This window comes from Agelaius phoeniceus, chromosome 16, assembly GCF_051311805.1.
Source record: "Agelaius phoeniceus isolate bAgePho1 chromosome 16, bAgePho1.hap1, whole genome shotgun sequence".
Lineage (NCBI taxonomy): Eukaryota > Metazoa > Chordata > Aves > Passeriformes > Icteridae > Agelaius > Agelaius phoeniceus.
Genome location: NC_135280.1, coordinates 768,711 through 796,589, shown reverse-complemented (window position 1 = coordinate 796,589; position 27,879 = coordinate 768,711). Strand labels below are relative to the sequence as shown.

At 61.4% G+C, this 27,879-nt stretch overlaps 1 protein-coding gene across 3 annotated transcripts; it reads left to right on the top strand.

Moving 5' to 3' along the window:
- Positions 1-237: 237 nt before the first annotated feature.
- Positions 238-27,879, top strand: CACNG3 (calcium voltage-gated channel auxiliary subunit gamma 3). Of its 3 annotated transcripts, XM_077186667.1 has the most exons (6): positions 238-436; positions 543-628; positions 1,712-1,905; positions 23,575-23,658; positions 25,188-25,328; positions 26,461-27,879. In XM_077186667.1, the coding sequence occupies exons 3-6, from the start codon at positions 1,722-1,724 to the stop codon at positions 26,970-26,972; spliced, it is 921 nt and encodes a 306-aa protein (XP_077042782.1). In that variant the 5' UTR covers positions 238-436; positions 543-628; positions 1,712-1,721; the 3' UTR covers positions 26,973-27,879. The 3 variants fall into 3 exon arrangements, with proteins under 3 accessions (XP_077042782.1, XP_054499745.1, XP_054499744.1); XM_054643770.2 differs by lacking the exons at positions 238-436; positions 543-628 and having other exon boundaries at positions 1,379-1,905; positions 26,461-26,707; positions 26,831-27,879; XM_054643769.2 differs by lacking the exons at positions 238-436; positions 543-628 and having other exon boundaries at positions 1,393-1,905.

The following is a 27,879-nucleotide window of genomic DNA, read 5'->3' as shown; positions in this document are numbered from 1 at the left end:
CATCCCAGGGTCCAGCCTGTGACACCACGGGGTGACCTGGGAGCCATCGTGTGCCTCTTCCAGTGCCACTCCCCAAAACTGAGAAGGGACAACCCCTCCTCAAAGATGCCCCAAGACCCCCTGTGATGCAGGGTGGGTGGTGGGCGCTGCCGACCCCAGGCCCTGTGTCCCCACGCTCCTCAGAGGGCTGGGTCCCCTCCCAGCTCCCAGCTCTGCCTCTCCAGATGGAAGCAGGAGCTGGAGCCGTGTGCCCAGAGCCTGGGCAGAGCTGCACCGCCTCCAGCCTGAGCTGGGAAGCAGGCACGGGGCCCGTGGGGAAGCAGGGAATGAAGCAGGGTGATCCGCAGCCAGGAGCCCGCGGGGAGCTGGGGCGGGAGGCGGCGGGGCAGCAACCAGCGCGCCCTGCCTGGGGAGCGGCACCAGCCCTGATTGCAGGGTGAGGAGCTGCTTCATTTCCGCGCTCTTCATTTCTCAGTACCTTCATAATTCTCTGTTTGCCTTTTTGGAGTAAATAACTAGTATTTCCATGTGAGTGCATGCAGATGAGGGCTGGGGAAGCTCACGGCACCGTGTAAAGCAGCCGCTTCCCCGTCTCACCGTGGCCCTTACAGGAGCCTGAGTTCCAGAGGTAAGTGTGTTCTAGGGCTTGTTGGAAAGGTCGCATGAGTCATGGGCTCATCCAAGCGGCTGAGGGATGTCTCAGGGAGCTGAGGAGACAGCGGAGAGGGCGAGGGCAGGGGGGCTAAGTGCTGGGAATGGTGCGGGAGTGGCTTGTGGGTACGAGGGATGTTCAGGCAGAACGAGCTCCTGCGCAGGGGATGAACGCGGGGCTGCCGGGGCAGGGGCAGCTCCGTGCAGCGTGCCCAGGTGCTGTGCCCTCCCCGGGGGCCGCCGTGCGCGTGTGTGCCCCCAGCCGCTTGTCCCGGTGCCACCGGTGCCCGGTACCGGCGCAGCAGCTCAGGCACCGAGCAGACTGAGCCGGGGGGACTCAGGGAACCGAGCGGCGCCGTGCCGGGGGCTGGAGCGGGCGGGTTACTGTCCCTGGGGCGGCACTGCCACTTCGAGGGGATTTCCACCCGCTCCGTGTCCCGGGACAGTCCCGGGCCGGTCCCAGAACCCCGGTGGTCCCCGGGGCGGTCTCGGTCCCCCGGTCCCCGCTCAGTCCCGGCACCCAGTGGTGGGATCCCCCCGGCCCAGTCCGGGTTTTCTCGTGGGGTCCCTCTCGCCTTCCCCCGGGGCAGTCCCGGCCCCAGCACCCCGGGGTGGGGTTCCCGGGGCAGTCACGGTCACGGTCCCCGCCCAGTCCCGGCACCCGGGGTGGGTTTCCCGTCCGGTCCCCGTCCCCCGGTGCGGGTGGGAGCGGGCGGGGGGCGGTGTCCCGGCGGCGCAGCCCCCCGCGGGTCCCGCCCCCGCCGCCCCCCGCCGCTGCCTTGGCCGGGCGGCGCGGGGGAGGCGCCGGGAGAGGCGGCGGGAGCGGAGCGCACGGCGGAGCCGCTCCGCCGGGCTGGGCTGCTGCGCTGCGCTCCGCGGGCTGCGCTCGGGCCATGCGTGCCGGGCTCCCCGGGGCCGGGCCGCCCCGCTCCGCGCCGCCGCGGGGGCCCGGCTCTCCGCCGCCCGCGGGGGCATGAGGCGGCGGGCGGCGGGCGGCGGCGCCGGCCCTTCCCCTGCGAGCCGCCGCCGGAGGATGAAGCAGCATGAGGATGTGTGACAGAGGCGTCCAGATGCTCGTCACCACGGTGGGAGCCTTCGCAGCCTTCAGCCTGATGACCATCGCCGTGGGCACCGACTACTGGCTCTACTCGCGCGGCGTGTGCAGGACTAAGTCCATGAGCGACAACGACACGAGCCGCAAGAACGAGGAGGTGATGACCCACTCGGGGCTCTGGAGGACGTGCTGCCTGGAAGGTACCGACCCCCGCGGCCCCAAAACTTCGGGGGAAGGGTTGCACCGCGGGACCCCCCTCCCCAGATCCGGGCCCCCGGCGAGCGGCGCATCCCCCGGCCCTCCGAGCGTCCCCCGGCCCGGCGGCCCCGCCGCTCCCCGCCGCTCCCCGCTGCCGCCTTCCGCACCCCTCCCCGGGCACTGGCACCGAGGTGGAAGCTCAGGGGGCCGCTCCTGGCGGGGCGCGGGGGCCGGGGACGCGGGTCTGCGGCTCCCCCCGTGCCGGGCACCGGCGGCGGCGGACGCGCTGTGTCCTCCCGGCGAGCTCCGGGCTGAGGGGCCACAGGTCCCTCTCCTGATCAGGAATGCGGGAGCGAGAGGCCCGCGGCTGCTGCCCCTCTCCGAGGCTCGGCCGTCCCTGTCACGGGGGGACCGCACCGCGCCCGGCGCTTCCATCACCGAGCCCCGGCTCCAGCGCCAGCCCTTTCCCTGTCAGCAGCACCGCCGGGCAGGCTGGGCTGCTGCTGCTGCTGCTGCTGCTGCTGCTGCTGCTGCCCCAGCGCCGCTCGTCCCCGCGGCGGGGCAGTCCCACGGCGGGGCTGCCCCAGCACGGCTGCCCCACGGCCGAGCTCTGCCCGCCCGGCCTCGCCGCTTCGCCCCGCTGCTCCCCTCCCGCAGCAGCGCCTGCCTGGCCAGGCCCCAGCAGCTACCGCCCTCCTGCAGCACAGGCCACAGTTTGGGGCCGTTTTGCCCCAGAGCTGCTGCTCGAGGTGTCTCTGAGCACCCACAGGCTGCGGTTAAAGATGAGCTCTAACAGAGCCAGGTGCTGGTACCTGCGCAGCGATGGTACGTGGTAAATGGCCGGTGGCATCACCCTGGGCCCTAACTTTGCCAGTGAGTGCAGCAGCGAGTGTCCTGTGTGCTCAGGAGAACCTGCCCCGCTGCCCTGAGGGTGTCAGAGCGCCCCGGGCCCGGAGCGACCCCTCCAGCGCCGGGGGCAGGCGCTGAGCTGCTCCTCCACGTTGGAAAGTTCTCGGTGAGTCACGGATGCAGAAATACCCTGTCTGTTCCTGGTGCTCGGCCCTAAACCCGGTGAAGTCAGTCAGAGCTTTCTTATTGATTCAAGGAGGGTTTGGATCATGCTCTAATTCCATAATAAATAATTTGAGATAATCTGTCTCCCCTCTTGGGCTGAGGGAGCCAAGGAGGCAGGAGCCAGGGATGTGAAAGATGGGATCACTGGAGGCATGAGTAATATCCAAAATTCTTTGGTTTGCTACATGTATTTTTTTTTCCAGCCAATGTTTTATGTTTCCCTCACTGTGATCAATCACTGCTTTGGAAGCAGCCAGAGAGGCCCCACTGCCCTGGGCACAGCTCACTCGGGAAAGGGCTTGGCAGTGCCACGGCAGAGCTCAGAGCTGGATCCCAGCCCTGCACCCTGAGCCTGGGCACGGGGCTGGGAGCAGCAGGGCAGGGGCTCGCCGTGGGCTCAGCACTCCCTGTTCCACATCCTGCCCCGCGCTGGTGCTCTGAGAGCTGCGGGAGCGGGAGAGGAGCGGGAGCGGAGCCGTGCGGGGCACGGGCGGCAGCGGGGCTGCGGTGCCAGGGACAGGGGGGTCCCGGCCTGTGCTGGGGGACGTGCTGGGGCTGGGATGGTGCTGGGGGACGTGCTGGGGCTGGGATGGTGCTGGGGGACCTGCTGGGGCTGGGATGGTGCTGGGGGACGTGCTGGGGCTGCCTGTCACCTCCCTGAATCCTGCAGGGGAAGGCGCCTCGCAGGCCGTTAACCAGCACGGGGCTGGCACGGGAAAACTTCCCCGAGCGAGCTGCGCAGGGCTCAGGAGCCGCTGCGGGGAAAGGAGCGTGCTGGGGCGGGGGCTGAGCGGCCCCGCAGCCGGGGGAGCGCCGGGGGCAGAGCCCCGGAGCCGTTCCGTGCCGTGCCATTCCCGCTGCAGGGCCTCGCTGCCCGCTGCCTTCTGTGCGCTCGCTGTGTCGGGCTCGGAGCAGGGACAGCGGCTCCATCCCCGTGCCCGGCGCGGCTCTGTCGCAGGGGCCGCTTCTCCCGCGGTGCACAAATGCTTTTAGCAGCGAGCAGAGCTCCCTGCCCCTCGGGAGCCGCCTCAGCCCCGAACTTGCCGCCGCCGGCCGGGGCAGGAACCGCGCAGGAGCCGCCGCGGCTCGGCCCGACGGGAGCGGCGGCTCCGAGCATCCCCGGGGCTCCGAGCATCCCCGGCGGCCCCGGCGCAGCGCCTGCGTGGGAGCCCCCACCACGTGAGCGTCACAAGCCCTTCGGCGAGAGCGGATAAATCCTGAATGGAGCCGCCGCAGACCCATGGAGAGCCACCCACACTGGGAAACACAAATTAGCGCTTGACTCAATCGCTGGAGCCAGGCAGGTGTTCCCAGCCCGCTGGGCCGTGACAGTCTGCTCGGAATGGCAGCCTTTGGATCCTGGTTTTTGCTTTTCCGACGGGTGAACGCTCGGCAGGTGTCCCCTGGTGTGTCCCGCTCAGGTGTGACCGGGCCGGTCGGTGCGTGTCCCCCGTGGCTGTCCCAGTGTCACTTGCTGTCCTGTGTGCCCGCTGTGTCGGTTCAGAGGGAGGGAGCACACGGCGCTTTGGGCAGAGAGCTGAAGTTGAGAAATAGCTGCTCGGGCTAGTGGTGTTTTCAAGAAAGTAACAGAACTTTGGTTTTCATCAAACTTAATTAAATTCAGCATCATTAAATGCAGCATCATTAAATGCAGGGAGGCTCCGTGTCCTCCCTGCTGCGTGGTGTAGGTTGGGACTGGCTCCATGGCATCATGCGGATCTGAAACAGGCAGAAGGAGCAGGAGGATTTGGCCAAGGCTGCTCAAAATACCATATTTTAAGGCGATGTGGTACTTTTCCTTTCCTCCTTCATTTTCCTCATCAGAATAAAGTGCTCTGTCATTTCTGGGGGAGGCCAAGCGTTGCTCTGCCTGCCTCCCTCACAGAGATGCTCAGCATCCTGCATTGCTCTGGGGTGGTTTGTGGGGTGTTCTGCAGGGGACACAGACATCTCATGTCCCAGAGCTGTCCTTCAGCTGGGCTGTCCCCCTTGGGCCCACCCTGGCCCCTCAGTGTCCCCCAGAGCAGCTCCAGCACAGCCTTTGGCAGCCAGCAGTTCCTCCCTGCGGAGCCTGGGCAGCTTTCAGGGCTGGTCTTTTGGGACGATCCTGTCTGGATTTACACACAACACTGCAGGCACCACCAGCTGACCCCACAGCCCTCAGGGCCCTGCCCAGTCCCTCCTGCCCCTGACCTGCAGCTCAGTGCAGGGTGGATGATGCTCCTGCAGGCTGCACCCCAGGGTCATCACAGCCGTGTCCCTGGGCCAGGGGTTCCACTGGGGAGCTCAGGGGCTCCTCCAACTCCCCCTGAACACAAGAAATCATCTCTGGTGCCTGGGTCTCCCGTGGCCACCTGGGCTGTCTGTCCATGTTCTGCCTGCACGCTGAGGTCACCGAGCCCCTCACGGGGAGTCCCCAGAGGGGTGGGACCCCAGCCCATCCGGTGGGACTGGGCAGCATCTCCAGCCCCAGACTGGAACTGGCTCTCCTGGTTCCTCACTCCCAGTCCCTGGAGCTGGCTGTATAGACATGGCCATGGCTGAATGAGCCCAAGGCACTGAGCTGCCCAAACCTGCCTGGCCCACCTCCCTCATCCGTCAGTATTCCCATCACTCTCTTCTCTGCCATTTCCCTGGTTTACTCCCAATTATTTCATGTTTTATTCAATGCTCTCAATGAAGATGTTTCCATAGCTCAGCTCTGTCCTTGTAACAGGCAATCCTGTGCAGGAGCATCCCTTGGATGGAGGGACTGTCCCTGGGAGCTCCCAGCCCAGGTAATAAAGCACTGTTGATTCTGCATAATGCAGGTCTTTAACTTTTTCAGGAGAGCTAAATCAAATACCCTGTGGAACTCTTAAATGTATTATATTACTGACTTCCTCTATCAACTGAATTTATAACTATATCAGGAAAAACGTATGAAGTTTGATAAATCTGTTTTCCATGAGGCTGTTTGACATTTGCCTCCTCCTCTGCAAAGCCATGGGCAGTGCTGGGGACACAGCTCCTGCCACTGCCCATCGCATTCCTCCTGGCATCAAACCAGCTTCTCCCTTCTTCTAGAAATTCAACAGAATGCCAAGGTTTATTAAAATCCATTTTAGATCTTCAGAAGCCTTCTCTGAATGCTCCTGGGAGGGAGTTCTCTGGTCCTCCCCATTCCATGTTTACACTTTGCAGTCGCTGCTCAGCATCCCCCAGCTCCTGCCAGAACCCTGTTTGTCTCCAAGTAGAGAACAGAAGTATCTGATGAATAAATAAGCATGTGTCACTTCTGCTCCATGACTGACAGTTACACTGTCATGATCCAGTCGTGGTTTACACGTCAGGAAAGCTCCTTCCAACACAATGACAGAACTCCTCCTTGTTTTGCCTTGACCTTTCAGCTGCAGATTTGTTTTAACTGATCCCATCAGCTCCTCCCATCAGCCACTTGTGTGTGGCCTGCTACTTCCCATATCAAAGTCCCCAGTTTTTAATTTTTTAATTCAATTCCCCCTTTCCAGCAGGGGTGTGAGGTGCAGGAAAGCTCCTGCCCTTGCTCCTGAGTTTCCATTTTCCCTGTTGGTTCTGTCCTGGCTGGTTTTGGCCCCGCTGAGCTGAGCTGGGTCACAGTGAAGGCATTAAACTGGGCTGGAAGCCCTGCCCTGGCTGGGCACCAGCTCTTCCCCGCCTCCAGCTCCTCTCAGCCCTCTGAGTGAGGCCAAGCAGAGAATTTCCCCAAGGTGACAGCAAGATTGTTTCTGTTAGAAAGTTATTATCTTTAATTTTTAAAAGCGCCAAGCAAATGTCCCTGAGATTGCAATCACCCATGATGGAGCACTTTTTCTCACTACTCATTATGGGCAGGTATTTAAGGAGCTGCTCATCCTGTTCCTCTGTCTGGTCAGTGTCTGGGATAGATTCTCATCTCCACCCCAACGTGTCACTTCTCAGCGTGCCCGGTGCAGCTCGGTGCCAGTGCTGCTGGTGGTGATGAGGCCACACTGACCAGGCTGACCATGCTGACCACGCTGACCACGCTGACCACACTGACCATACTGACCATGCTGACCACAGTGACCATGCTGACCACACTGACCACACTGACCATGCTGACCACGCTGACCACGCTGACCACACTGACCATACTGACCATGCTGACCACAGTGACCATGCTGACCATGCTGACCACACTGATCACACTGACCACACTGACCACACTGACCACACTGACCACACTGACCACACTGATCACACTGATCACACTGACCACACTGACCACGCTGACCACACTGACCACGCTGATCACACTGACCACGCTGACCAGGCTGACCACGCTGACCACACTGACCATGCTGACCACGCTGACCACGCTGACCACGCTGACCACGCTGACCAGGCTGACCATGCTGACCATGCTGACCACACTGATCACACTGACCATGCTGACCATGCTGACCACACTGACCACACTGACCACACTGACCACACTGACCACGCGGACCATGCTGACCATGCTGACCACACTGATCACACTGACCATGCTGACCACACTGATCACACTGATCACACTGACCACACTGACCACACTGACCATGCTGACCACACTGACCATGCTGACCATGCTGACCACGCTGATCACCCTGACCACACTGACCATGCTGACCACGCTGACCACACTGACCACACTGACCACGCTGACCACGCTGACCATGCGGACCATGCTGACCACAGTGACCACGCTGACCACGCTGACCATGCGGACCATGCTGACCACAGTGACCACGCTGACCACGCTGATCACACTGACCACACTGACCGCACTGACCATGCTGACCACACTGACCACGCTGACCACGCTGACCACGTTGACCACGCTGACCATGCTGACCACGCTGACCATGCTGACCACGCTGACCACACTGACCACGCTGCCCAGCACCCCTGGCATTGCTCCCCACAGTGTCCCCAGCCACGGTTCTGCCCAGGGATGGCATCTGTGGGGCAGGGGAGCACAGGTGGGGACTGTCAAAGAGGGCTGGAGGGGATGGAGGGGCCAGGGCTGCTCTGTGCAGCCAGGCAGGTTTGGGGGTGCTGGGAAGGGCTGTTTGCTCATTTTGCTCGTTTTTTTCCTGGGGGCTGGACGTGTTGAGTTTTCCTGTGTGATGGAAATACAGGATGTATGGATGGAGGCACCTAAGGAGAGGTGAGGGATGGAGGTGGAGAGGGACAGTTACCTGAGACCACCTGGTGGGATTTCCAGGCTGCAGAATTTTCATCAGGACCGGCTGGAGCAGGGACAGCCCAGCCCTGGCACTGCTGTCACACAGCACCAAGCACGTGCCCTGGGCACGGGGCTCTGCGAGGGGTCACAAAGAGCACCCAGGCACAGCCCTGGGCTTAGGGAATCCCTGAGCCTCGCCCTGGTGGAGGATGTATGGGATAAAAGTGAATTACTGTCCTCTAATGGAGATGGAAATGAGGCTGGCCGGACCCTCAGGCTGCTCCAGCCCCATGTTCTTGTGGCGCACGGCCAGATGCCACGAGTCATAAGAATCCTTCTCTGGGCACAGAGGGTCTCTGCCAGCTGGCACCGCGGCTCCAGGGCTGCTTGGAGAGTGTCCGGGGAGGAGCCGTGCCTCAGCCCGCTGCCACCAGCCCTGCTTCGAGCAGAGGGTGCAAAATTCACCCTCCTGGGAGGCTGCGGTGTTTTCTGGGCAGAAATCCTGACTTGTGGGGCGGGTTAAAGAGCCGGCTCCCTCACTGCCTGCGAGCAGCACGTGATGAGTAAAACGCTGTGAACAGCTCAGAAACAGGCATTTTACTGCTGCATAGGCGTGGTGCAGAGCCTGTCATCTCCGGAGCTGTTCCCGTGTAATAGAGGTGGAAGGCTGAATTTGAATGAGGCTCAAGAGGTTTTTTTCCCATGCAAGGTCACTGGCTCCACGCCGGCTGTAAATAATTAGGGCTGGCTGCCGAGGAGCTGCGAGCCCGGCGCTGGGGGCTGCGGGCAGCGGTGCCGTGCCGTGCCGTGCCGTGCTGTGCCGTGCCATGGGTGCCCCAGGGATGGGTGCTGGATCCCCAGGCTCCCAGCGAGGTGGGCACTGGCCAGGAGGTGCCAGCCACGACGTTTGCTGGAGCAGCCAGGGAGCGATGCCCGGCCCTGCTGCCAAGAGCTGCGTGGCCTTTGGTGAATCCCTTCTCTCAGCATGAGTTTTGCCTTTTGGCCAGTGAAGCCAGGTGCATTCAGCAGTGCTCGACTCCCGCGGCTCTGGGGAAGTCCCCCCGCCGGCCTGCAGGGTGATGGCATCCTGGGCCCCTGGCACAGCCCCGGGCACTGCTCAGGGGACAGGCCCGGTGTGCAGAGCTGCTCTCTGGGATGGCCAGGCTGGGTGTGCAGAGCTGCCATGCTCTGCTCTGTGACATGGACAGGAGTGCAGAGCTGCCATGCTCTGCTCTGTGACATGGACAGGAGTGCAGAGCTGCCATGCTCTCTCTGTGACATGGCCAGGCCAGGAGTGCAGAGCTGCCATGCTCTCTCTGTGACATGGACAGGCCAGGAGTGCAGAGCTGCCATGCTCTGCTCTGTGACATGGACAGGCCAGGTGTGCAGAGCTGCCATGCTCTGCTCTCTGACATGGACAGGTGTGCAGAGCTGCCATGCTCTCTCTGTGACATGGACAGGAGTGCAGAGCTGCCATGCTCTGCTCTGTGACATGGATAGTCTGGGTGTGCAGAGCTGCCATGCTCTCTCTGTGACATGGACAGGCCCAGTGTGCAGAGCTGCCATGCTCTCTCTGTGACATGGACAGGTGTGCAGGGCTGCCATGCTCTCTCTGTGACATGGACAGGCCCAGTGTGCAGAGCTGCCATGCTCTGCTCTGTGACATGGACAGGTGTGCAGAGCTGCCATGCTCTGCTCTGTGACATGGACAGGCCAGGAGTGCAGAGCTGCCATGCTCTCTCTGTGACATGGACAGGCCAGGTGTGCAGAGCTGCCATGCTCTGCTCTGTGACATGGACAGGTGTGCAGAGCTGCCATGCTCTCTCTGTGACATGGACAGGCCAGATGTGCAGAGCTGCCATGCTCTCTCTGTGACATGGACGGGTGTGCAGAGCTGCCATGCTCTCTCTGTGACATGGACAGGCCAGGTGTGCAGAGCTGCCATGCTCTGCTCTCTGACATGGACAGGTGTGCAGAGCTGCCATGCTCTGCTCTGTGACATGGACAGGTGTGCAGAGCTGCCATGCTCTCTCTGTGACATGGACAGGTGTGCAGAGCTGCCATGCTCTGCTCTGTGACATGGCCAGGCTGGGTGTGCAGAGCTGCCATGCTCTCTCTGTGACATGGACAGGTGTGCAGAGCTGCCATGCTCTGCTCTGTGACATGGCCAGGCTGGGTGTGCAGAGCTGCCATGCTCTCTCTGTGACATGGACAGGTGTGCAGAGCTGCCATGCTCTCTCTGTGACATGGACAGGTGTGCAGGGCTGCCATGCTCTGCTCTGTGACATGGACAGGCCCAGTGTGCAGAGCTGCCATGCTCTCTCTCTGACATGGACAGGTGTGCAGAGCTGCCATGCTCTCTCTGTGACATGGACAGGCCAGGTGTGCAGAGCTGCCATGCTCTCTCTGTGACATGGACAGGCCCAGTGTGCAGAGCTGCCATGCTCTCTCTGTGACATGGACAGGTGTGCAGAGCTGCCATGCTCTGCTCTGTGACATGGACAGGTGTGCAGAGCTGCCATGCTCTCTGCTCTCTGGGATGGACTGAGGTAAGGCAGCTGAGCATTAATCTTGTTCAGTGCTCCTTGCCTCTCCTGCTTCCTGTTCACATGGGTTTCACCATGGATTTTTAATGAACCCAGTGTGCACTTCATAACTACAGTAACCTCCTTTTTCGGGAAAATCCAGAACGGCCTTCAATTTAAATAAATGCACTAATCCATAGGTGCGGGGAGTTGCTGCCCGAGGGCCCCACTTGGGGCAGGGGCTCCCCCTGCCCCACCTGCTGCCAGGTGAGGACGCAGCTGCCAGGCATCCGCTGCCATTGACAGCAGCGCCGGCGGCGAGGGGCGGGGGCAGCTCAAGGGAAAGGCACCACCCGTGTCCTGCGTGCCCGCAGGGAGGGTCCTGCCCGCTCCCTTCCCTTCCCAGGAGGGTGCCAGCTTTCCCGCTGGGCTCCAGCGCCTCCGAGCCGCTTCAGCCTTTGGGGTGCCCCTGGGAAGGATCTCCCCCGAAGCTGCTGGATGCGTTTCGGGTCAGTGCTCGGTGTGGAGAGGTGGGGGTCTCTCCGGAGGGCTCCCGGCTGGCTTTGCTTTGGTGCTGTGCTCCGCTCCCGAGGTTTTGGGAAGCTTTCCTCGGGGCGAGGAGCCGGGAGCTGCTTGCTCTGCTCAGTCCCGCGGGGGCTGTGAGGAGCCGCGGCTCGCTGGGGGAGCGCAGCAGCTCCAGATAAGGGCTCTGATGAAGAAGACGCGGCGGTGATAAGGAACGACAGCGCCGGGGTGACAGCGGGTGGCCGTCCCTCGGGTGTGCTGACAGCCCCGCGGCGGGAGCGGCTGTGCGGGGAGGGCCAGGGGCTGCATCCCGCCCCGGGAGCTGTAGCACAGCCTGGGAACCCCGGGGCTGCGGCAGAGCGTTCTCATTGCGCACTGCTGCCATTTCCCAGCCCTCTCCTGCAACAGGTATGGAAGTGGCTTCGGGATGAGCAGTCCAGGCCAGGGGATGCTGCGGGCTTGGAGCTGTCCTGTGTCTTTTGGTCCCTTCCAAACAATTCGGGGGTTCCGAGATGCTGTGATCACTTGCCCAGAGGAGAAGTGGAGGCTCCTCTTGCAGCAGGCTCTCGGTCCCTTTTGGATGTGCCAGGACCCCTGGGCTTCACTCAGCCCCCAAACATGGCAGGAATCCCTCGCTCCCTGGTGAGTGCTGAGCACGCCAGGCTTTGGCAGGAGGAGGGATCGTGCCTGCTGAGCAGGGTGTGATGATTTTCTCAGATGTTGCCTGTTTCTCATCTCCTGACACCACGATGTAAAGACAAATCTCGTGCTGCTGGGCAGCAGAGGGAGGCTGAGCTGCTCCTGTGCCGGGTCCCTGGGAATGGTGCTCTTTAATCACACGGTCCTGTGGCAATGCCAGGCTGGCAGGAAGGGCAGTGGGCGGGTTTGGGAGCAGGTCAGTCCCTGGTGCCATCCTGTCACCATCCCCAGGGCTCTGTGTTTGCTGTTTTCTGTGTTTGGGGTGTGCTGAAGGAGGAGAATTGAGGTGGACAGGAGCCCCGGGGTGGGGACAGGGACAAGGGGGGACGTGTGACCTCCCAGCCTTTCTGGGGACACTGGGCGCTCATGGGGATGTTGGCACTGGTCATACATCCTGTGGGACTGGAGTGAGCAGTGACAAAGGTGGTGTTCCAGGGCGACATTTGTGTTCATGCCTCTCGAATGGTCACATCTCTAATTTCACTGGTGTTTTGGTAATTGTTCCCTTTAATCTCAATTTGTGCCTGGAGTCACAAGGGGAGGGGAGAGCACCCCAAAAAGGCTACCAACAAGCAATGGTCCTTTTGAGGTGTGCCTGATGTAACTAACGAAAATCAGCCTTGGTTTGTGCTGTTGGCACTGTCATCAAGCAGCTGGTGTCCTGAACTTCCCTGGTGCCAGAGACGGCACCTCCATCCCCCTGGTGAGGCCGGGCTCCCTCCTGATGGAACAGGAACCCTGCAGGCCAGGCGGGTGATGCTCAGCCGGGTGTTAAACACGGCTCCCTGCAGCTGTGTGTGTGCGACACCTCAGCATCCCCGAGCGCCTCGCACGGCGCCATCACCGAGCTCTGCCGGGGCCGCGCCTTCCCCGGGCCGCTGCCTGGCTGCAAAGGTCGCTGTCACCGCCGAGGCACGCTGTGACCGCTGCCAGCCCGGCTGTGTGTCCGGCCAGCTGGGACAGTCACTCCTGCCGGGATGCTCGGCACCCGTGCCAAGGCCTCCATTTGCCTGAGCAGCCTGGCTCAGCCCCATCGCGGTGCAGCAGCTGTGCCACCGGGCCGGGCCGGGCTGGCACCGCTGCAGATGGGCACGGGCTGCTCGCCCTGCCCGCCGCTCTGCTCCGGGGGCTGCGAGCCTCCCTCTGAGCCCCGAGGCTCCTTGGCTCCGTGCTGGGAGAATCTCCCGTCGCCCCGCAGCGCTCCAGCCAAGGATGAACGTGTTCTCTTGTGCATCACTCTCTGGCCTCCTCTCCAGCGTGAGAGGCTGGAGGATCAGGGCGATCGCGCCGTGCATGGGAAGCAGCAGAGCTGGGCGGGGTGTGAGAGCTCAGCCGGGGCTGCCGCTTGTGTCCCCCGGCTGCGGGAGAGGGGCAGCGGGGCTGGGGGAGGCGGGAACAGCTGCGTCTGATGGCATTGAAGATACCCTGCCTATTGCCGCCCCAGCTAATTCCCGCTGCTGCCGCCCCCCGTGAGCCTGCAGCAGCTCCGGGAGCCCAGCCCGTGCCCGCAGGGCCGGTGCCGCCGGCGGAGCTGCGGTGTCTGCCCGCAGCCGGGGCCGTGCGGCTGCTGCCAGCCCCGCTCAGCGCGGCCGAGGTGCGAGACAGCCGCGCCTCCTCCTCCTCCTCCTCCCCCGAGCCCCGGCTGCCGGCACCGCGCTCGGCCGGGCCCTGGGGACCCGGCCTGGGGACTGCGGGGACGGGATGGCCCCTGTGTCCCCTGCAGGGTGCGGGAGCTGCCGTCCCTCGGCTGTGCGGGAGCTGCCGGCTGTCCCGCACCCGTTCCGTGTGTCCCATGGGCTGTGTGGGAGCTGCCGCCCATCCCGCACCGCTGCCCTGTGTGCCATGGGCTGTGCAGGAGCTGCCGCCCATCCCGCACCGCTGCCCTGTGTGCCATGGGCTGTGCAGGAGCTGCCGCCCATCCCGCACCCGTTCCGTGTGTGCCATGGGCTCTCCGGGAGCTGCCGCCCATCCCGCACCCGTGCTCTGTGTGTGCCATGGGCTGTGCAGGAGCTGCCGGCCATCCCGCACCCGTTCCGTGTGTGCCATGGGCTGTGCAGGAGCTGCCGGCCATCCCGCACCCGTTCCGTGTGTCCCATGGGCTGTGCAGGAGCTGCCGCCCATCTCGCACCGCTGCCCTGTGTGTGCCATGGGCCCTGCGGGAGCTGCCGCCCATCCCGCACCGCTGCCCTGTGTGTGCCATGGGCTGTGCAGGAGCTGCCGCCCATCCCGCACCCGTGCCCTGTGTGTGCCATGGGCCCTGCGGGAGCTGCCGCCCATCTCGCACCGCTGCCCTGTGTGTGCCGTGGGCTCTCCGGGACCTGCCGCCCATCCCGCACCGCTGCCCTGTGTGACACCGTCCGTGCCGCTCACTGAGGGGCTCAGGGACAGCTCTGGGCCCCAGGCAGGGGCTGTTCTGGGCACACGAGCTCAGACACTCTTTAGAAATCTCTGCGACGTCCCTTTGAGCAGATCGCCCCTTGGGGATGAGGGGAAGCGTCCCGCAGAGCAAAGCAGAGAAGCAGAACGCCCCAGGCAGGCAGGAGCGGCTCGGGGGGGCTCAGCCCCGCAGGCGGGCGGGCCGGGCTGTGACAGCAGCGTCACCTCCCGCGCAGAGCCTGTGCCAGGGCTGTGAAATCCCCGGCTCCAGCTGAGCACCCAAAGCGAGCAGATGCTCGTGATCTGCATCTCTGCAGTGCTGCCCTACCCGTCTGGAAATTGGGGAGAGTGGAATCGTGGCACTGTGGAATGGTTTGGTTAGAAGGGACCTTCAAGACACTTGCCCCTGTCCCAGGCTGCTCCAAGCCCCGTCCAGCCTGGCCCTGGGCACTGCCAGGGATCCAGGGGCAGCCACAGCTGCTCTGGGCACCTGTGCCAGGGCCTGCCCACCCTCCCAGGGGAGGATTCCTTCCATATATCCGATCTAAGCCTCCCCCCTGTCATTCCCCCTTGTCCTGTCATTGTCTGCCCTTGTCCACAGTCCCTCTCCATCCACCCACCCATTGTCCTTCCAGCTCGTGGCCCCAGCAGCTGGAGCATCACCCCGAGAGCAGGTGGGTGCCCTCAGTGGTAACCAGGAGCTGCTGGGCTGCACCTGGGCCGGAGCCATCAAAGGCTGCTGCAGGCACAGCCCTCCCTGCAGGGATGTGGGCTGAGGGCAACGCCACGGACCCTGGGCACGATCCAGAGCCGACAACAGGGCAGTAAAGCCGCAGGGGCAGCCCCAGGTAAGTGGCAGGAGCCCGGTGGAACTCCCTGTGTCCTTGATGGCAGAGCAGCACCTGGCTGCAGCAGCGGCGGGATGGGCTCTCGGTGATTCAGTGCAGAGGAGGAGGAGGATGGAGAGCGTGGGGGAGTGCTGAAGCTCTCTGCTGCCACCCGTCTCGGGGCTTTCGCGTCTTTCCCCTCCTCCCCTCAGAGCTCTCGCTGGCTCCTGAAGGGCAGAGCCTCGGCGAGCTGGGCTTGTTTGGCGTTTGCAATGGCAGGGCCAGGCGGACTCGGGGTTGTTTAAAAGCTCAGATGTTTTCTAGCAAGGGATTTTGTGCTTTGAGGTTTGGGAGGCTGGGGAAGGTGAGGCTGTTTAACGGCCAAGGTGAGGGTGTGGGTGGCTCAGGGCCAGGAGCAGCTTGCCCAGCTCTGACCCCAGGGGAGCAGCTCTGTGGCCAGGAGTGGGGTCCTGCTCCCTGGGCCAGAGGTGCAGCGTGGGCAGGGACATCACAGCCTCAGACAGGGGAGTCCCTGAGGCAGGGCAGTGCTGCAGGGGCCCGGAGTGTGTCATGCAGTGTTCCAGGGGCCTGGAGCAGCTGGCTGCTGTGTGCTGGGGGATTTTGGCGCTGTGAGATCCCAAAGTGAGGGACGAGAGGTGCCCTCCCTAGCCAGGCAGGAAGCCTCTGCCAGTGCAGTAGTGCCAAGGTGTTCCCAAGCAGGGCAGGGGGAGCGTGGAATGCCCTGGGAGTGGCTCTGGGTCTCTGGGCAGCTCAGAGGGGCAGCTTTTATTTCTGGGATGGGGAAGACGAGGTTGGCATCGCTCACTGGTTCACCAGCAAAGTTCTCTCCTGATGCTCCGTCTGCAGGAGAGTTCCTCCTTGTTCTCCAAAAAAAGCCAGGAGTGAAACTATGGTGCTACTCCTGAATATGGCTTTCCCCATCTGGGCCGTTGGAGCCGCTCCCCGGGGCTGCTTCCCTCCCGCAGATGGTGAGGAGGCGGCGCTGCCTCCGGCAGGCAGGAGCTAAATCCGGCCGGGCTGGCGGCGCTCGGAGCCGGCGGGGCCGGGCCGGACCCGCAGCCGCGGCCGGGGGAGCCGGGAGCGGGAGGAGAGCGCGGAGCTGGGGCTGCCAGCCCCTCCCTCCCGCATGGCCCAGGGCCCACCGCAGGGCCCGGAATGAATGGGCCGTGATGGACCGAGGCCCTTTTAACGCATCCGCTGAAAACTTCAAATATTTATACCGGGAAGATGTGACTGAAGTATAGATATAGTTTAAAAAAGGCAGGTGCTGGAGTGGCAGTCGTGTATTTGAACTTCAAATACTTGCCTTCAAATCTATGCTGTAAAAGAGGAAGAACGTGATAAATTTAATATCACTTTTTCAGGGAAAACAACCTGCCGAGCCTCCTCCCAGGCTAAATGTGCTTTAAAGATTGACTGTGCAGCTGTAATAACTATTGATGAACTGTAAACATGAAAAGATCTCCCTGCTCCCGGCCTGTCAGGAGCATTAGGGTGGAAATGCTCTGTGCTCCGCTCTGGCATGACTCACCGAGGCCTCGGCAAATGTGTTTATTTGTAAAGATCCTTATTTCAGAAATAGTGACCTTTTTAATGCCTCGTGCAGCGAGCTCAGAAATTCAAAATTGCCTTTTGGCGACTGCCTCGTCTCGCTGCAGCTCTGACAGTGCTTTTCATGGCCATTTACATATTTTTAGCCTGGATATTCTGCACTGTGGGGCTCCTTTGCAGAATGATTTGCTTTTTGCAGCCCTGGGCCTGCAGTGCTGTGCTGAGGGCATGGAGGGGCTCAGTGCCCACCGGGCTCCTCTGGCACCTCCTGAGCTCTGCTCAGAGCCCTCTCTCTATGGGATGGGGTTCGTAACAGCCTCCTTCAAACACGGATCGTGGTGGTGATCACAAATTTAGGCAGCTGTTTTACCTTGAAATAGGGAATATTCAGGGTGGGCAGGCCCTGGCACAGGGTGCCCAGAGCAGCTGGGGCTGCCCCTGGATCCCTGGCAGTGTCCAAGGCCAGGCTGGACAGGGCTTGGAGCACCTGGGACAGTGGAAGGTGTCCCTGCCATGGCAGGGGTGGCACTGGATGGGCTTTAGGGTCCCTTCTAGCCCAGGCCACTCAGGAATCCTGTGATGATTCCATGAATAAATCCTGTGATGATTCCATTAATAAATCTGTATTTCCAGGCCGATGCACACCAGGATGTCCCTGCTGGCATTGTCACAATCACCTGCCAGGCTCTGTGTCACTGTCACTGCCCCTGCTGCTGCCTGCACCAAAGCCAGTGTGACCAGTGGCCGTGTCACCCTGTGCCAGGGGCTGTCCCCTGTTCCCAGTCCCTGCTTGTGCCAGCCCCAGCCCTGGAGCAGCAGCAGCGGGGCTGCAGGGTGGGCAGAGCAGCCTCTCAGCCCTTCCTGTCCCAGAGCAGCGTTCCCCAGGGCTGGCATTGCATCCTCCCACCCTGGGCTGCGGGTGTGCTGTGTGAGAAGTGCCATGATCAGTTATTTAACATTGCTGGGGCCTGTGACTAAGGCTGCTGCTGCGTTGTTTGGTGGCGGGCGGTGGCACTGCTCCTTTCTGTGCTGCTGCTCATCCAAGGCACTGGGGAAGGACGTTCTGGTGCTTTTCCGCTGCTTCTTCCAGCCTTTATCGGCGCTCTACAATTCCAAGTTGCTGATTTATATTCAGAGTTATGAATATCTCCTTTCTTCTCTTTGTTGGGCCTGTTTTTATTTTTATAGCTGTTTGCTTATTAGCCAGGCAGTTTCTAAACCAATGCAAGCTCCCGTCATGGTGATGAGTTTTGGGCAAAACGCTCTTAAATCATTCTCTGTACACAGTTGTGCTTTTATGCTTAAATCCATTCTCCTAAGTGATTTGGCTTATAATTGTTTTCTGCTCTGTGAGTTGACCTCTCAAAGCACCAGGAGTCTGTGCTGGTGCCTTGGACTTGCCTCTGTGTGCCCATAAGGAGCATAATCAAGCCATGATTGCTTGGACTTGAGCAGCAACTAGTTTTTAATTCTGTGATCCATTCCCCTTCAGCTGTCAACACGGAGTCGAAAATAGCACTCCCCTGTGCTGGATGCCACGCTTCACAGCTATGAAATTGTCATTTATAGGTTTTTAGAAATTCAGAGGACATTTTAATACCGGTGAAGTGAAACCTCCAGCTCCCCATCTTAATGCAGCTTCTCTCCTCCCTGGTATAAATAGGTGCTTAAGCAGCCTGGGGATGATCCGGCCTGTGCCCGGGGTGGGAGCAGACACCCGAGCACCCACAGCCACAGATTCTCCTTGTCTGGATTCTGGCAGCTTGTTTCACCAGAGGATCCCAGCTTTTACACTCTGGACTCTTGGTTTTCCCCCTGGTCCCATCTGGGCAGGTCTTGGTCCTAGTGTTCTGGACATGAAACTCGTGGGTCAAACTCACTCCTACAAATGAGAGTGTCTGGATCTGGCTGTTAATTATCCAGCTGGATAATGGGATCATGGAATGGTTTGGGTTGGAAGAGACCCTAAAGACCTGGCACTCATGCCAGGATTGGGCTGGGAGCTTCTTCCAGCTCTGGCAGCTCTTGGAGTGGTGGAAAGGGGAGGAGGGGGATGAGCCCAAGCCCCCTTTGCCAAACGGGCACAGAGCTCCCACCCTGCAGGACAGACCCCCTTCCCCACACCCTCCTGGACAAGGACAGGGGACCCAGGAATCTCCCAGAGCTGAGCTGGCCACCCCTGTTACCTTCAGCCAGAGAGGAGGCTGCAAGGCAAACCCTTCCCAGAGGCTCATCAGTTAAGCCAAGTGAATCTAAAATGTTCATTAAACAGGGAGAGCAGGATCCTGGAGGGTCAGGGGAGGTCCTGGTGCCCCAGGCTCTGGGCTCAGCTGGGCCAGGCCTCCTGCCCTGCCCCATCTCCTACCGCCCCATGTCTCCAAGCAGGCAAACAAACCAAAGATCTTTTTTTTATATATATAATTGCCAGAATTGTATTAATTTAAACAGATAAACTCAATCAGTGAAGCTCATTAATTTCTAGCACACGGCTTATTTACGCCAATTCCGGCTGCTCCAGCACTCATTGCGCTCTCATAGGAATGTCAATTACCTTTTAAAATAAAAATCAATGTTTATCCACTGTTAAAGATAAAACATGAAATCATTTCCTTAGACATGCTGATGAGTGCTCTCCTCCCCAGCATGGTCTGAGTGCTCCCGGCGTTGGCAGCTGCTGCCCATTGCCACGTGCCACAGGGGGACAGCAGAGAAGGGGCACCCAGAGCGGCCCCTGCACCTTCCTACCCCATCCCAGCATCTCCCCAGGAGCCTGGTGTTTTCCTGCCATGAGCTCCAGCAACGTGGAAGGACAGAGGGAGGAAGGCTGGGGGGATGCAGGGAGGAAGGAAGCTCAGGAGAGCGTGGGGGGAGCCCCTGGAAGCAGCTCCAGTGTTACCTGATTACTTTTCTAATGAGGAAAAACGAGAAAACCCTCAGAGCAAAGGGCTGGAAATTACCCATCAGCTGCAAACTTTTTTTTCCTCCTCTATTATTCAGAATTGTTTTGCTTTTCTGAACTGCCTTGTGTAGGTTGCACCAACCCCACAGATTCCAGAATGGGAGATGATGAGTCACTGTCAAAATGTAGATTTTTTCCCCCTTTTTTTCGCGTTTAGCGCCGCTGAGGGAGTGAAGTCCCTGTGCCACGCGCCGATCGCTGGCAGGAGCTCCCGGCCCACCCGAGCTGCGAGTGCCAGGCTGTGCCCGCCGTGTCCCCCGTGGGGATGCCCATCCCGGGCACCTCCTGCTTTCCACAGCCTGCCAGCCCTGGGCTGCTCGGGCTCTGTCCCCTCTGTCCCCAGGTGTGTGCTCACACTGGGCTCTGCTCGGCCGCCACAGCCACAGCCACAGCCCAGCCACCTCTGCTGCCTCCTGCTCCTGCTCTCCTTTCAGCTGACTTGGGTTTTTTCCACTGGTGGGGGTTTTTTTAATGTATAAAGCCAGGAAAAACTGTCCTTCAGAACAGGCGTGTGTGTGTAGGTGCCTCTGCTCAGGCACAAGCCACCACCGCAGAGAGGGGGAGAGGGTGTGAAAGGCAGACGGAGCCGCCGGGGGAGCTGCTGTGGGGCTGCTGGCCGATGGGATGTGCTGCGGGACAGCTCAGCCCTGCCGAGGAGGAGGAGGAGGAGGAGGATTCCTCCCACTGCCAGGTGTTGAGGGGCCCAGCACCCATCTCAGCACCCGCAGGGCTGGGGGCTCTTGGGCTCTGCCTTCATTCAGCCGCTCTCCTGGGCTTGGGGCCAGCAGGGCAGGAACGGTCTGAGGAGTCACAGAGCTGGTGGGATGGCAGGGACAGGGCCCCTGGCTCCCCAGGGCTTCCCTGGCCTGGTGGAGAAGAGCCCTTGGCCTCAGCTCCAGCAGCAGTTCCAGGGCATTTGCTCGGTGCTGCGGATCAGGGGCTGTAGCCACCCCACCAACCTCCTCTGCTGCTCTTCTAAGCTGCTGCGTGTCTTTGAGCTCAGGCTGCGTTGGAAATTTGGTGATGCAGGAGGCAAGCAATGTCCTGGGGGATGGCTGAGCCCCCCCAGAGCCGTCCCCAGGGCCACAGGAGCTGCTCAGTGCCACCCATTGAGCCCCACGCAGTGGCCACTGCTGCTGGCCGTGGCTAGCACGGACCCAAAACCCCAGAGCTCTGCAATGTCACACCAGGGACCTTGGGCAAAGAGCCCCAGGATGCCTTGCAGAGCCTGGAGCTGGGGAAGGGAAGGAATATGGATGAATTTCTCTCCATCTCTCCAAGCATCTGGGAGGTGGGTGGGAGGTAAAAAAAGATGAGCCCTGAAGTTTTAATTCCTCGGAGATATTTAGGTATCTTGCTCTTGTTACTCAGGGAGTGCAGAGCCTGAGTATCTCTGGGATTGTGCGGCAGGCTCCTTCCTACCCCAGCACTCCCCAGCTCAGCTCTGACCTCTGGTTCTCCAAAATATTAATTTTCAGAGAACTTAGACCATAATGGCCTGCCACTTCCCTCAGATGGATTCAGTGTAACACGGTGCCTTTAGAAGGCCATTACTGGAAACCACAACTTGGGAGATAACTCACTTGGATTTATCAGGAGGAGCAGAGAGCTGAGGGCTGGAATGTGACCTTGACTCCTGACTGAGCCACTACGAGGGGAGCGAGGAATTTTGTTCTCATTTGAGAGTGGTCTCAGCTCATCCTCCTCAGCCTGAGTCTTCCTTCGCACACACCAGTAGCACCCAGAATGGTCCCTGGAAAAATGGTTCCACCAGATGAAAAGTAATGAGATTTTAACACCATAACTGGAGCTCTTTAGTCTCCCTGCTCGTCGGGCTGGGATCGATATTCTTGGCTGTATTTCCACCACTGCAACCGTATTTCCCCCACAGCCCCTCCCCGTCCCCCCAGCCCTCCCTGGGGAAAGGAGCTCTGAGAGGAAAAACAACCTGAGATCAAATCAATTAATTGCCTCTGCATGTGCCGATAAGGGCGGGGCGGGAGCTCGGCGGTACCGCGGAGCAGGGGGGGGCACAAACGCTGCCAGGGGCCGGGAGAGGGCACAGACCCTGCCAGGGGCTGGGGGAGAGAGCACAGACCCTGCCAGGAGGCACAGACCCTGCCTGGGGCTGGGGGAGAGGGCACAGACCCTGCCAGGGGCCGGGAGAGAGCACAGACCCTGCCCAGGGGGCACAGACCCTGCCCGGGGCCGGGAGAGAGCACAGACCCTGCCCGGGGCTGGGAGAGAGCACAGACCCTGCCCGGGGCTGGGAGAGAGCACAGACCCTGCCCGGGGGGCACAGACCCTGCCCGGGGCTGGGGGAGAGGGCACAGACCCTGCCCGGGAGAGGGCACAGACCCTGCCAGGGGGCACAAACACTGCCAGGGGCCGGGAGAGGGCACAGACCCTGCCCGGGGCTGGGGGAGAGGGCACAGACCCTGCCCAGGGGGCACAGACCCTGCCAGGGGCTGGGGGAGAGGGCACAGACCCTGCCCGGGGGGCACAGACCCTGCCCGGGGCCGGGAGAGGGCAGAGACCCTGCCCGGGGCTGGGGGAGAGCACAGACCCTGCCCAGGAGAGGGCACAGACCCTGCCCGGGGCTGGAGGAGCGCAGGGAAAGGGAAAGGGAAAGGGAAGGGAAGGGAAGGGAAGGGAAGGGAAGGGAAGGGAAGGGAAGGGAAGGGAAGGGAAGGGAAGGGAAGGGAAGGGAAGGGAAGGGAAGGGTGCCCGCACAAACCACGGCCGCTGACCGTGCCGTGCGAGTTCATCGCTGCCAAATGAGAGCCCGTGTCAGCCAGCCCAAGGCAGGCTCGCTGCGGAGCCTGGGCCGCCGCACAGGGACAGGGACAGGGACAGCCTGCAGGCACCCCACGATCCTATTGCTGGTAGAGACAAAAAGCCCGGGGAGGTTTCCCAGCTGGAGGGGATTCCCTGGATTGAGGCGGGACCATCACACGGAGAGTTTGAGCTGCAGTTGGGTGAGGCTGGGCAGCCGCAGCTCCCAGGGGCAGGATTCCCTCCCTGGGGAGCACCTTGGAGGCCAGAGGGGGCTTTTTGGGATTGCAGCCTTGTTGTGCTGCGTGCTTGGAGGCTGGAGTTGCGTGTCAGGTGGCTCAGCATTGCCATGACGACGAGCATCGGTTGGTGAACAGAGGGAGTAAAGGAGACAAAATAAATGTCAGAGTGTGAGCGGCTGCTGTGGGGCCGGGGCTGCCCCGGGCCGCCGGGCGCGCTGCTCTGCCCGTGCCTGCTCCATGCACGCACCCCTCGCTGCAGCCCCGCTCTGGCGCTGCCTGGGGCTGCAGAGCAGAGGGAGCCGTGGGGCAGCTCTGGGGAGCGCGGGGCAGAGCCCGCTGGCCCTGGGTACTGGGGCAAGGAACCCAGAGCTGCCAGGAGGAGGAGGAGGAGGCGGCTGGGGGCTGTGCTGTGGAGCTGGTGTCCTCACCGTGCCCAGTGCGTCCCCTTCTCCCACAGTTCCCAAAGCAACGGGAGCAGACGATTCTCCCTCCTTTGCTGTGTCTCCCTCTGATCACAGCCTGCCTCCTCCAGAGCTTCATCTCCAGCCTCTGACCGATGCCTGTCGTGCTGCTCGGCTCCCCTGAGCACAGCCTGGGAGCGTGCAGGACCCCTGAGGGTTGGCTCGTGCTGCCTGGAGCCCTGGTCCCTGGTGCCACGGCAGAGGGGACAGAGCCAGCATGACCTGAGCATGTGTCCAGAGCCAGGATGCTGGGGGGCTGCCCATCCTCTGAGGAGATGCTGCAGTTCCTGCCACCCCTCGCTGCCCCTTGCTGCTCCAGGGCAGTCCCACACTGGGCCTCAGGGTCCATTTAGAACGTGAAGGCCCCTGGGCTGCTGCCCATCCTGGCCAGCAGGATCTGAGCATTTCCTGCCCTGTGTCCCCCCAGGAACCTTCCGAGGAGTGTGCAAGAAAATCGACCACTTCCCAGAGGATGCAGACTACGAGCAAGACACGGCCGAGTACCTGCTCCGTGAGTGCCCCCTGTGCACGCATCCCCTGGGCACCGCAGGGCACCCCTCCCTGTGCCCTGGTGTCACCCAGCAGTGGCTGAGGGGTCACAGCCCCCAGGCTCCCCGAGCCTGGCAGTGCCCATGGCACGCTGGGCTGGCACTCGCTGTCCCCACGGCCGGTCCCTGCAGTGACACAGCCTGAGTGTCCTGGTGTCCCCACGGGGGCTGGGAGCCTGCAGTCCAAGGTGCAGCACCACAGGGACCCCTCTCCCTGTCCCTGCTGGTGTCCCTGCTCCCCGGGCCTCCAGCCAGGCTGGGCTTGCTGGGACAGCACGAGGAGCAGGTCCAGGGGCTCTGCACTGGCAGCCAAGCACAGGGACACAGAGGGAACTGAACTGGCACATTTCCTGGGAAAAGTGGCTCCTCCTGTCCCAGGGGCCAGCCAAGCTCCAGGGCAGAAGCACAGACCTTCCCACAGCACCCCAGAATGGCCCAGGTTGGAAGGGACCTTAAAGCCCAGCCCAATCCACTTTCCTACATGGATCAGCTTCCAAAATGACAGTAGAGAGTAATGAATGCAGCAGATCACTACCTGCTGCACCAAAAATACACTGTGCCTTGGCTTGGGCTCTCATCCCTCCAACAGGGCCATTATTAAAGCAGAGAAATACAGAGAAGCTCCATTAAAATTCCACTCCTGGGGGCTTTAAAATAGACTTTTTACTTTAAATGTGAGAGGGGGTGGGAGAACTTCAGCACTAATCTACTAAAACTGCAAAGCCATTTCATTAAACTCACTCTCCTCTCCACTGGGTAAGCAAAGATGTGGAAATTCGGGAGTCCAGAGCAACAACTGGATGAGCAGCAGCTGGGTCAGCCAGGGGGCTGAGCACCAGGCCATGGGCACAGGGCCCTTCTCCCAGGACTCCTTCCAGCCCCAGCAGCTCAGGGAGTGCCCAGGGCTGCTGCACAGCCCTGCTGCCTCTGTTGTTGTTTGGAAATGCAGAGCTTGGGGTGAGCCCTCAGCAGTCTGGCATACGCGTGTGGCACACATGTCAGGGTGTCACTTGTGTCACAGTGCCTGGTAGCTGCTCACTCTGAGGGGACGGTGTCCCTTGGCTGCAGGGCCACCCTCACCCAGCCTTGGGACTGCCATGCTCTCTGCTGAAAGAGGGGAAGTCCAGGTGAGCTATGCAGAAGGAATCCTCCCCTGGGAAGGTGGGCAGGCCCTGGCACAGGTGCCCAGAGCAGCTGCGGCTGCCCCTGCATCCCTGGCAGGGTCCAAGGCCAGGCTGGATGGGTCCTGGATCAAGCAGGGCTGGTGGAAGATGTCCCTGCAATGGCAGGAGGTGGGACTGGATGGTGTGAGGATCCTTTCCAAGCCAAAGCATTGCAGAGGTCCATGACAAGCAGAGGCTGCCTGCTGGGGACCAGGGCTGTGTCTCCCCATCCATGCTGGCAGCACAAGGGGTGCCCTTGCACAGACCCTTCCCTGGGGCAGGTGCAGGGGGTGCTGGGGGCTGATGCTGCCCCTGTCCCTGTCCCACAGGTGCAGTGAGGGCATCCAGCATCTTCCCCATCCTCAGCGTGGGGCTGCTGTTCTTCGGGGGCCTGTGCGTGGCCGCCAGCGAGTTCTACAAGAGCAAACACAACGTCATCCTCAGCGCTGGCATCTTCTTCGTCTCTGCAGGTAGGAGCTGCCCAGGGGCCCCTCCAGCCTGGGGGACACGGGGAGGACACGGGGGGGACACATGGGCGGGGTGTGGGTCCTCCCAGGCTCTCAGCACAGTGAGATTCTGGGGTTTGAGAGCTACTCCAGCCCTGGGGGAAAATCCCCACAGAAGAGAAAGGCTCTGAGGGGTCTCTGGCCATGGCCTCTGTGCCAGACAGGGCTTCAGGTGCCCCCCTGCCCCGCCTTGAGCAGAGCCCACGTGGGGGCACAGCCCAGAGGGGCTCCCCAAGGGCAGCCATCCCCTGGGGTCACCAGACCCCGGGACAGGGACTGGGGCACTGCCCTCCATCCTGGGCAGTCAGTGGGCACTGTGCCAGCAGCACCACCAGGCAGAGGGGCTGCCACATGGAAACCACTCTCTGGAGAGGCTGCTCCTGCTGGATTACTCATTTCTCTGTGCTGTTCCCCACCGCTTCCCCTGATTATCGCGTGACTGTGTCTTTGTCTCAAGGAACCACTCTATTTTGTGTTTTTCTTCTCCCCACAAAAAGACAAATGACTCTTCCTCCTTGGCTGGCAGGAGCTGCTGATGCAGATGAGAAAACAGCAGAGAGAACATAATTGATTCATTAAGTAAATCTGGGAATGCACCAGCCTCTCCCCAGGCTGCAGCACAGCCCTGCTGGCTGCCGGTGGGGCACAGGCTGCCCCCGCCCCAGACAAAGCCTCAGGACTCCACCAGAAACGGAAAGAGACAGAGCCATTCCAGCTTCCCCGTGCTCCCGGGGCCAGTGTGACCTGACTTCATGCTGGGGGGATCCCCATGTACCCCTCAGGCTGGCTCTGCTGCTGCATGACACCGGCCAGGCTCCTGCATTCCCTGCTCTGCAAAGCAGAGCACAGCCAGCTCCCGAGATGTCCCTTTTCTAGAGAAAACAGTGGCTATTCCTCCTTCCCTTCTGTTGTCTGGGAATGTACAGGAGTAAGGGGATGTGTAAGGAGCATAAAGGTGTCCTGGGAGACCGGCAGAGGTCTCAAGGGGGTTTGGTCCAAGTGTGCCGGCAGAGGGGGTGATGCCCCACGGGGACACGTCCCCCCCATCCACTCCTGCCCCTCAGGTGAGCGCCTGCCCCGCTTGTCCCCGCTGCAGGTCTCAGCAACATCATCGGGATCATAGTGTACATCTCGGCCAACGCGGGGGACCCGGGGCAGAGCGACTCCAAGAAGAGCTACTCCTACGGCTGGTCCTTCTACTTCGGGGCGCTGTCCTTCATCATCGCCGAGATGGTGGGGGTGATCGCCGTGCACATGTACATCGAGAAGCACCGCCAGATCCGCGCCAGGTCCCACTCGGAGCTGCTCAAGAGGTCGGCCTTCACCCGCCTGCCCCCCTACAGGTACCGCTTCCGCCGGCGGTCCAGCTCCCGCTCCACCGAGCCCCGCTCCCGGGACATGTCGCCCATCAGCAAAGGGTTCAGCACCATCCCCTCCACCGACATCTCCATGTTCACCCTCTCCAGGGATCCCTCCAAGGTTACCATGGGGACGCTGCTCAACTCGGAGCGGGACCACGGTTTTTTACAGGTCCATAACTCCATCCCCAAAGAGTTCAAGGAGTCTTTGCACAACAACCCGGCCAACAGACGAACCACGCCGGTCTGAGGCGGGCTGGGCCGTGGGCAGGCTGCATGGCATCACCCTCGTGACGGTGTAACCTGTGAAACCCCGTTTTTAAGGACAAACCCGGAGGCTCCCCGTGCCCCTGCCCGTGGGGCTGGTTCTTCACTCCTGAAATGCCTCTGGCCGGGCCGGGCCGCGGCGCCCGCGGCGGGAGCGGGACCCCGAGGGGAGGGGACGGGGCCGCGCTGGGGCCCCGGCGCCCCGCGGACTGAGCGGGCTCCAGCCCCCGGGACAGCGGCTTCCCGAGGTCTCCATCGTTCGTGTGATCATAACTGCAGTGTTCCCATAGCTGTGTGTCCATGGAAATGCTGGCGATAGCCCTGTCCGTGAGAACCCTTACCCGGTAGTTACCTTTCGGTGGAATCGCCTGGAATGCCGGAGCTGGAAGCACTGAGCTAGTGCCGGAGCGATGCTTGTGTTCCGAACCCCTTTCCCTGTCGTGCTGGATGGAGTGCTCGGGCTGGGTTCCTCTTTGGCGTTTCGTGCATGCATTAAATAGCTTGGAATTCAATTTTGTCATGTCGGGTTGGAAGAAACATCCTTTTGCAATTTTCTGTGGTCTCGAAAGGGCTTATTTCCTTCCCTTCCTTCCCTTCCTTCCCTTCCTTCCCTCCCTTCCCTCCCATGAAAGGACTCAGGAGCAGAATTACTCCAGTGACTGGTAGCAAGTATCCAGCGTTTAATTCACCTCTAATGTTGCAAGAAAACGAATTACTTCCCTGCAGTTGGTACACACGCAGTCAGAGATGACTGTCTGGGCACAGCCGAGGGGCAACGCGCGACCGTGGTGCTGCGGGAGCGGCTGCAGCCGCGCTCGGATGGGGTGTGATTCCCTAATGGCTGGGAGATCCATGAGAAAACCAATAAAATTGTCCAGTTTGGCAAGTTC

Excerpts from the sequence above, each read along its gene's own strand:
- CACNG3 (XM_054643769.2), top strand. The coding sequence starts at position 1,695 with ATGAGGATGTGTGACAGAGGCGTCCAGATGCTCGTCACCACGGTGGGA. Across the intron at positions 23,659-25,187 it reads CACGGCCGAGTACCTGCTCC|GTGCAGTGAGGGCATCCAGC; the intron begins GTGAGTGCCCCC and ends CCTGTCCCACAG. Across the intron at positions 25,329-26,460 it reads CATCTTCTTCGTCTCTGCAG|GTCTCAGCAACATCATCGGG; the intron begins GTAGGAGCTGCC and ends TCCCCGCTGCAG.